At 39.9% G+C, this 9,520-nt stretch overlaps 1 protein-coding gene across 3 annotated transcripts; it reads right to left on the reverse strand.

The window, feature by feature from the left end:
• Positions 1-2,827: 2,827 nt before the first annotated feature.
• Positions 2,828-9,146, reverse strand: LOC311139458 (uncharacterized protein). 3 transcript variants are annotated; one of them, XM_084174337.1, is made up of 9 exons: positions 9,034-9,146; positions 8,289-8,417; positions 8,120-8,209; positions 7,801-7,896; positions 7,216-7,326; positions 6,981-7,104; positions 6,474-6,684; positions 4,868-4,917; positions 2,828-4,766 (listed from the first exon to the last, which is right to left on the reverse strand). In XM_084174337.1, the coding sequence occupies exons 2-9, from the start codon at positions 8,334-8,336 to the stop codon at positions 3,652-3,654; spliced, it is 1,845 nt and encodes a 614-aa protein (XP_084030463.1). In that variant the 5' UTR covers positions 8,337-8,417; positions 9,034-9,146; the 3' UTR covers positions 2,828-3,651. The 3 variants fall into 3 exon arrangements, with proteins under 3 accessions (XP_084030463.1, XP_084030462.1, XP_084030464.1); XM_084174336.1 differs by having other exon boundaries at positions 8,289-8,491; positions 9,034-9,143; XM_084174338.1 differs by lacking the exons at positions 2,828-4,766; positions 4,868-4,917 and having other exon boundaries at positions 6,348-6,684; positions 8,289-8,491; positions 9,034-9,143.
• Positions 9,147-9,520: the final 374 nt, after the last annotated feature.

The following is a 9,520-nucleotide window of genomic DNA, read 5'->3' on the forward strand; positions in this document are numbered from 1 at the left end:
ACAATGCAAATGAAAGCTGCTATACAGTAGGCTTAATTTATTATATTCTACCTTACCTATTCTATATATAATAAGCAGTTGGCTTAATTAAAAATAATACACAGAGACAGTTGTCAGTAAATGTAAATATAGTTTTTTTTTATTAAACGTGTTAATAAACCGTTGATATATTATAAGTGGAACACTTAAACTGCTACAAATGACATTACATTTCCAAATGAAGATGGATCTTTTAGCAATTACGAGTGTTTTGTAATGTTATACGTAAGCTTTTGTGCAGGGGTGTGAGGCGTATTTATGGCTTATGGTCATGTATATACAGGCCACTTTCAGTTGCCAAACTTTGCAGATAGAAATGCCATGAATAGAGCCGACATGATTCCTTGTTCTTCATGTCGGAGAGGCATGTTTGTTTTACGTTGCATATTTCTATCTGAACGTTTCAAAACTAACTTGTGACCTACTGAACGTGCCCCTAGTATGTGAGGTAGCTCTGTCATGGTGACTGCACTATACCCATGTATGGAGTTCCTGCTACAAAGGCTGAGTTTACACAGGCAGCCCAATTCTGACTTTTTTCAGAAATTTATATTTTGACCAATCAGATCAGCTCTAAAAAAGAGCTGATGTGAAAACATCTTATGTGATTGGTCAAAAGACCAGTTAGTGGAAAAAATATCAGAAAGGGCTGCCTGTGTAAATGAAGCAAATATTAATTTCTGTGCCTATATACAGAAGCACCTGCCAAACGGCCACATTCCCCATTGACTGTGGATTGGATATGTCTTCCGATTGCTTAGGAATGTCCTCCCAAGCCCACTTTATCATCTTTGATTGAGATATCTAGAAAAAATTTTGTAGGCTCTGATATCTGATTGGATATGAGTTCCTTTGTTCCAGTGGGTCATTACCAGTATGTCACCTGGATTTCATAGAAATATAATGAATAGAACGGGAGTCCCTATTCAAGTCAATTATTAGTCTGTTCTATTTCTATGCATTTCATCCTATCCGATAGGTGAAATCCAGATAGATAACTTTAGAAAGACTGGGCCCTGATGATTCAGAACCATAATTGTTAGTGAAAACAGTAGATTTTATATAATACACAACCAACTCTTACAGTGCAACTGCAAAGGTATTCAAGTCTACAAAGGTGCAATAAAAATAAAAATTTATCATATGGCCAGGTAAGCTTTCTGAAGGTTAGAAAATGCTCCCACTTTACTTTTTGGGTATTTTGTGTTTAATTTGCAGAAATCACTTCAATTAGTCTATTTGCAAGATTGACACACAGAAAAGAACATCAGGAAGAACAAATGACAAATGTTCAGTAGCAGAGGAGCGATGTATCTCATACCTTTACCTTTCTGGGTGTTCAATACAATCACCAGCATTACTTTAGCATTGTGAAGAAGAATTGTATATATTTTATTCACACAGAAGATATCGCCATTCTTCTAGGAAACTGGTCCTGAGGTCCATAGTGTCGGTTCTGGATGAGCCACTACCCCCCAGCTGGAGGACTCAGTCCCAACTCTAAGCTCGTCTGCAGTGATGTTGTGGTAAAGCAAATAGATGGGTAAACTGATCATGGTGAAAAAAGTAACGCTCCCTATACTTTCAATGCATTTTTCGGGCCCCCCCCCAAAAAAACTTCCTCTGTAGTAAACAACTTGGAAGAACCTCTGTGAAACCTGTAAGGCTGCGTTTACACAGGCAGCCCAATTCTGATCTTTTTTCACTAATTGGTCTTTTGACAAATCAGATCAGCTCTGAAAAAGATCTGATGTGATTGGTCGAAAGACCAATTAGTGGGAAAAAGATCAGAATTGGGCTGCCTGTGTAAACACATCCTATGTGAACTGTGTTGATTGAATCATGTTGTTTCTGGATGGGGTGATAGTAATATCTCTGTTTCAGCTCATATATTTTACCCACTGCAAAATGAGAACATGTTACTGATAGAAGCAAAGGAAGATACAGGTAACTGCCAAAAATCAACAGTGTCTTAATAGGGCGTTGGGCCTGCCAGAACAGTTTCAATGCCCCTTGGCATAGATTCTACAAGTGTCTGGAACTCTATTAGAGGGATGTGACACCATTCTTGCTCAAGAAATTATATAATTTGGGGTTTTATTGATGGTGGTGGAAAAGCCTGTCTCAGGCGCCACTCCAGAATCTCCTGTAAGTGTTCAATTGGGTTAAGATCAGGTGAGACACACCCTTTAAACCCCCTAGGCCCCTCTTTCAAAGTCACTGAGATCTTTTCTAGCCATTGTAGCCAAAATAATGGGCAACTGGGTGTTTTTATACATGACCTTAAGCATGATAATAATAATAATAATATGCCATTTAGCAGACGCTTTTATCCAAAGCGACTTACAGTCATGCGTGCATACATTTTTGTGTATGGGTGGTCCCGGGGATCGAACCCACTACCTTGGCGTTACAAGCGCCGTGCTCTACCAGTTGAGCTACAGAGGACCACGACCACCATGATGGGATGTGAATTGCTTAATTAACTCAGGAACAACACCTGTGTTGAAGCACCTGCTTTCAATATACTGTATATTGGTCATTCTGAGCTTTGGCTTGTTTGATTGCAACGAGGCCCAGCCGGGGGCCATCTGGCGTCCTCTGGTCTACCCAGGATATCTAGGGCAGTCCCTTCCCAGTTCTGAACAGTCACCTGTATGGTAACCCTGTCAGCCAGTGCCAGATGGGAGCACACCAGCATGTCATGATGACTAAAATGCTTGACTCAATCCATCATCTACTTTAATGTTTTGGAATGGCACCATGTTCACACAAAGGCTAAACGGTTAGCATTTTAGATGGATATGTTTATTGATATATGAATGCACAACTCAGTTACAGAAGAGTAGATTCTGCCGACTATACTGCACACATAACAGCACACTAAATCACTATATCAACATGGAAATAAATCCAGGTGCTGAACATTTCAACAATTTCACCAAAACTCCATATAACGTTAAGTAAACAAACAGATGGAACAGCCTCAATATGTACATAAGCTACTCCACTGGTTTTCATCCTTGACTATTATGCAGTGATTTTAAAAGGGCAACTTCACTATTTAACAACTTAGTGTTAGATGGTTCCTCACCTTGAAAGTAGTCTATGGGCCAGGAAAACCTGTAATCTATCAGTTTTCTTTAAGCAGCCACTACAAATTTAAGCTAATCTTAGCCACCACTAACTACAAATCAATGGGAGTGATATGGGCAATTGTGCAATTGTTCTAAATGTAATCCAATATTTGGTTTGGACATTACCATAAGGTAATTTAGCAATAAAACAATTTAAAAACATGTAATGGATGCACATATCACTTCCATTGATTGTCAGCTAGTGGAGTCTCAAGTTAGCTTGTTAGTTTGTAGTGCCTGTTTAAAGAAAACTGAAGCATGGATTACAGTGTCTCCTGGCCCATACACTACTTAAAGGGTGAGGAATCATCACATTGTAAATTACTGAACTTCCCCTTGAACTGGGAAACAAGGCTTTAAAGTGTTGAGGATATGATAAATTAGTTTGGTACTGGGTGTACTTCCTGCATTTCCACTAATGCCACTATTACAAAAGCTCTACCAAAAAACACATTGTAAATACACACTACAACTTTCAATGATTTTTCTTCATGTGATAGTTCAGGTGTGAACTGCGTTTGTAAGTATTTGGGCAACGAAGACATGAATATGGCCTCTCCCCTGAATGAACTAGCAAATGTTTTTTTAAGCAAGTTCTCCGGATAAAACCCCTTCCACATTCATTACAAGTGTAAGGACGCTCTCCCCTATGCCCACGCATGTGGACAACTAAATGGCTTGACTTAAAAAAACGTTTGTCACACTCTTTGCATTGGTAAGGTCTCTCCCCAGTGTGAAAGCGCTGGTGTACCTGCAGATCCCCTCCTGATGGAAACGCCTTCCCACACACAGAGCACATGTAGGGTCTTTCGCCTGTGTGGAGCCTTATGTGCACAGTGAGATTACCTTTCTGAGTGAAACATTTTCCACAGTAGGTGCAGGGGAAGGGACGATAATTCAAATGAGTACGCACGTGATCCTTGAGGCGTCGGTTTGTTACGAAGGACTTTCCACATTGGTGGCAATGGTGTGTTCTCGGAAGTTGCAATCCTTTCTTCTTCGGAAGGTGCGACGATGGCTTCAGATCCGACCTCTTGTGGGCTTCCACATGGTGCACGAGGCTGGGCAAGTTGCTGAAGGTAATTCCACATTTGTGACAGTCAAGCGTTTGGGCGACACTGTGACTTTTCTCGTGGGCGTCCAGTTGATTTGATTCGGGAAAGCTCCTTGCGCAGTGAGGGCACTGGAATGGATATTGCGGTGACGTCTTAAAACTCTTCCCGCTTTGTGGACAGATGTACATGGATTCGTTGTGTGGACACTGGTGTCTCAATTTCTCACGCAGAGAACCAAACTCTCTCCAGCACTTCAGGCAGCTAAAGGCAGTGCCCACACATTGCATCCTCTTATGATTTGACAGACTTGTAAAGAATTTGAATCTATTCCCGCAGTTGGAGCACTTGTATGGATTATCCCCACAGTGAATTTGCTGGTGTTGGACAAGTTGAGACTGATAATTAAAGCACTTCCCACACTGAGGACACTGGTGGAAAATGTTAATGTGTGATGAACTGGAAGTAGATGGGGCACACTCATTGGAAGCTGAAGAAAGGGGTGTCAACACCTGAAACGACACCCCTGCAACGGTGTCTGTGGAAAAATGAATAAAAACATTGACGTTTCCCCTACAATGGTCAACTGAGGCTTTCCAAAGGGTAAATGTACTTGACTAAAAGCTTATGAGGTCTCACCTGTATCACCACCTTGCATGACACTGGTAGGAGAAAGACCAGAACCAGCCCTGTGAAAGGCACAAAACAGAAATGCAAATTGATGACCATTACTAAGTCAAGTGGTAAAATTGTTTGATGCACTGTTTCAAACAACAAAAATGATAAATGAATGCTCACAGTGTCCAGAAAGTATTCACACCCCTTTACTTATTCCACATTGTTGTTACAGCCTGAATTCAAAATGAATTCAATAAAAAAAAAATCTCACCCATCTACACACAATACCCCATAATGACAAAGTGAAAACATGTTTTTAGAAATGTTTGTACATTTATTGAAAATAAAATACAGAAATATCTAATTTACATATGTATTCACACCCCTGAGCCAATACTTTGTAGAAGCACCTTTGGCAGCGATTACAGCTTTGAGTCTTTCTGGGTAAGTCTCTAAAAGCTTGCCACACCTGGATTGTGCAACATTTGCCCATTATTCTTTTCAGAATTCTTCAAGCTTTGTCAAATTGGTTGTTGATCCTTGCTAGACAACCCTTTTAAAATGTTGTCAGATTTTCACGTAGATTTAAGTCAAGACTAACTCAGCCACTCAGGAACATTCACTGTCTTCTTGGTAAGCAACTCCAGTGTAGATTTGGCCTTGTGTTTTAGGTTATTGTCCTGCATCTCCCAGTGTCGGGTGGAAAGCAGACTGAACCAGGTTTTCCTCTAGGATTTTGCCTGTGCTTAGTTCCATTGAGTAATGTGTTGTATTGGACTTGCCCCAAACATAACACGTTGTATTCAGGACAAAAAGTTTGCTTTGCCACATTTTTTGCAGTATTACTTTAGTGCCTTGTAAACAGGATGCATGTTTTGGAATATTTTTTTTTTCTGTACAGGCTTCCTTCTTTTCACTCTGTCAATTAGGTTAGTATTGTAGAGTATCTACAATGTTGTTGATCCATCCTCAGTTTTCTCCTATCACAGCCATTAAACAAACTATTTTAAAGACATCATTGGGCTCATGGTGAAATCCCTGAGCGGTTTCCTTCCTCTCCAGCAACTGAGTTAGGAAGGACGCCTGTATCTTTGTAGTGACTGGGTGTATTGATACACCATCCAAAGTGTAATTAATAACTTCACCATGCTCAAAGGGATATTCAATGTCTGCTTTTTTTCATTTGGACCCATCTACCAATAGGTGGCCTTTGCGAAGCATTGGAAAACCTCCCTGGTTTTTGTGGTTGAATCTGTGTTTGAAATTCACTGTGCGACCTAATTGTATGTGTGAGGTAGTCGTTGAAAAATAATGTTAAACACTATTATTGCACAGAGTGAGTCCATGCAACTTCTTATGTGACCTGTTAAGCAAATATTTACTCCTGAACTTATTTAGGCTTGTCATAACAAAGGGGTTAAATACTTATTGACTCCAGACATTTCAGCTTTTCATTTTTTATTTATTTGTAAACATTTCAAAAAACATAATTTCACTGACATTGTGGGGTATTGTGTGTAGGCCGGTGACAAAACATCTCAATTTAATCCATTTTTAAATTCAGGCTGTAACACAACAACATTTGGAAAAAGTCAAGGGGTGTGAATACTTTCTGAAGGCACTGTACCTTTTCTGTGCTGACTCGTCCTCTACATCTATGTCATCTTCATTCGCTTCATCACAGGTTTCATCGCAGCCTATAATATCTCTTGTGCTCCCCATTGCCACTAAATGTGCTGTCCTCATATCCACACCAGTGTCCAGATTGGTACGGTTTAACTGGTCAGGGAAGGCATCAGATTCAATATCTGATTCCTGAGGAATGTCAGAGGAGGAAACTGCACACAGACAAAAAACAAATACGTTAAAAAGAAATGTAATATCTGCCGGGCTGTTCTGAATACTTATCTCATATCCATAATTTACATTTTAATCTGTGAAATTGTTTATTATTTGGCTAATCCATCCAAGTTTAAATCCCTTTAAAATTAACAAGAAAGGTAAGGAACATGGTGAGAGGAACTTCCTGCACATAAATAATCTTATTATCCTCAGATGCAGTTGTTTCATCAATAAACCTTATACGACCATGTGGTACTAAAATGATGCATAAAAAAAGGTGTACTTTTCTTACTGTTTGTGTACAATGTTCTGCATTGTTTGTAATTCTGGAGCAGAAACTGGAGATCTTCTGAGTGAGAGAAAGACTGCAGGCATTCATCCAGGCCAGAGGAGCCAGCACTCAGCAACAATGCAGTCTAGGGAAAAGAGGGACACAAATAAAATGCCAAAATAGATTGCAGGCCAACTACAGTTATTAATTTGAATGCCGTTGTCTCAAGACAATCTTATGAAAGTGACTTCTGTACCTGCTTAAAGTCTGGTAGTGTAAGCAGCTCTTCCAGCCGAGTGAGGAAGTCACAGACCAGTTCCTGAAGCGCTTTGTCAAAATCAGGTCTGAATTCCTCAAGGAACACCACCTGAAAAGATGATGGAGAGTCAGTGAGATACCGCAAAAGGGAAACAGTTAGCCTACTTAATGATTGATTGGGAGACCCTGCATGATCCTACTTTGGGTGCCAAGTATTTTTCTTCTCTCTTGCTAGGGTCCGCTAGTCATGATTTATCATACAACAAAATGCTATTTTTCAAGGACATTATTACTAGGTTCCCCCTGGCTGTACCATCGATGCCCCCCTCCAGTCAAGCCATATGGCAGAGACTGCCTTTACAAACAGCCTCAACTCCCTATCTGAAGCTGACTAGACACCATTCACTTTCCATTTTGATAATTTGTTGTTCCAGTTTGTTTTGCTTTTGAAGCGTTTTGAGATTCTATTTTGTAATGAGAAGCGCTATATAAGCTAAATCATTTATTATTAGGTTGAGTCAGGCTAAAGAAAACATTCAAGTAAAACAGGTTGAAGACAAGCTTGACATGAACAGCTACTTACTTGAACAAAGTGTTCACGCTCAACTGGATCTGTAATCAAGCTTTGGGTGAGCTTGGAAAAGTTAGCTTCAGGCGATTCCATGCCTGCATCATAGGACTGCAAAACAATGTGGGAAACAAACCGAAAAAGGACAGTCATTTTTATACTTGGTGTTAAAGGGGATGACAACTTTCCCACAACTGTCCTTACCAACAAACTTAAACTCTTGATTTTAATGTGGCCAAATTATCAGGGTGTTTATTCTCATACAAGTGTCCAGCAGGGGGGGAAAAAGTTCAAATCTTGGCATTGTCCTAGCTATGACATTTGATTTACCAACCTGAACTTGTGCAAGTTGAGAAGACTTTATAGAATAAAGGAGGGTTTGGAGGCTGACAGGGTGTTCAGCAGAAAATCGCCCCAAAGTAACCTGCAAGAAAAGTGGTGTTGGAGTCTGATACTTTGCATAAAACTATTCTCAGCACTTCACCCATTTATGTGATCCTTACCCTTGCTCTCAGCCCCAAAATAAGGAGGGTCCTCTGTCTGTCAGTCATAAGTTCTGGGACAGTTTGTGTTACCACGGTCACAAACTCCTCTAATTTTCCATAGTGCTTAATGGCCCTCTGTTGTGATACCTGCCACATAAATGCAGACATCAGTCGTAGAGGTGGAACCAAAAGGCGCAGGGAGGAGAGAGGGATGGGGGAATCTATAATGTGAAAAGCACAGTGTGTTAGATGGCTAGCTAAATCAATTACATTTAGTTATGCATATCTTAGCTACCGTTATGTCATAATAACATTGTCATAACAAATGTTAGAACATTCCCAGCAGACAATAGCTTGCGCCGAATGTGTACGTGTGGACACTCAATAACATAATAATAGCTAGCTAGCTAGTCAATAACATAATATATCGAATGGCACAGCTAGCTAACGTTAGACATACAAGAGGTTTTGCTAGAAACCGCACAATAGCTAGCTAGATAGCCAGCTACTTCCTTGACGTCAGGGTCGTTTTCACTAGACACCAAACGATAGAAAACTGACCGAAACGAGGAAGGACGACCCGAACTTGTCCAATTAGAAACGCTCGTTTACATGTTCCGTTGCAAAACGTTTAGCTACGGTTTGCACGGTCATAGCTAGCTAGCGACCTGGTTATTACGCCCAACCTAGGTTAGAAAGCTATCTAGCAAACACACATTATTGTTTTCTATCTTGCCAGTTACCACGAATACCGTATACATACCCATTATGGCCCATGTGCCAATCAGTATTTTAGCTACCTTAGCTAGTGAGCGCCGCATGAGACTGTAGAAAGTAAATCTAGCTAGCTAACGTTACCACCATAAAAGAGGATGTGAAACCTTTGCCACCAAGTACTATTTTAACGTCAGCGTCCAAAAAGTCTTCAAAATAAAAGTCATCAATTATGCTAAATGTGTAATATTTAACTATCAAGCTATTCAATAATGTATTTATGAACCTGATTATTGCCAATACAATCTGTATTTTTGCTACTACTAACTGTATTTACATGTAACCATTAACTTAATCATTAGCATATTAAGAGATCTAAGACATCTGTAACAACGGCATTGTATAGACTAACATGATAGACATCTACATCATCATGACCATACCATTATAGACCATATCTGTCTAAAATACTATGCCTACTAATCACTTCCTCATGCTGTGATTGTGAATTGAATAGTCATAATCAATGGCAGCCT

The sequence above is a fragment of the Coregonus lavaretus genome, assembly GCF_964263955.1.
Source record: "Coregonus lavaretus genome assembly, chromosome: 13".
Classification (NCBI taxonomy): domain Eukaryota; kingdom Metazoa; phylum Chordata; class Actinopteri; order Salmoniformes; family Salmonidae; genus Coregonus; species Coregonus lavaretus.

What these genes read in the sequence shown, in the direction of transcription:
- LOC311139458 (XM_084174336.1), bottom strand. Translation starts at nt 9,091, where the DNA reads ATGCGGCGCTCACTAGCTAAGGTAGCTAAAATACTGATTGGCACATGG. An exon ending in GACGAGTCAGCACAGAAAAG is followed by an intron (nt 4,918 to 6,473) that starts GTACAGTGCCTT and finishes TGCCTTTCACAG; the next exon opens with GGCTGGTTCTGGTCTTTCTC. An exon ending in CATGCAAGGTGGTGATACAG is followed by an intron (nt 4,767 to 4,867) that starts GTGAGACCTCAT and finishes ATTTTTCCACAG; the next exon opens with ACACCGTTGCAGGGGTGTCG.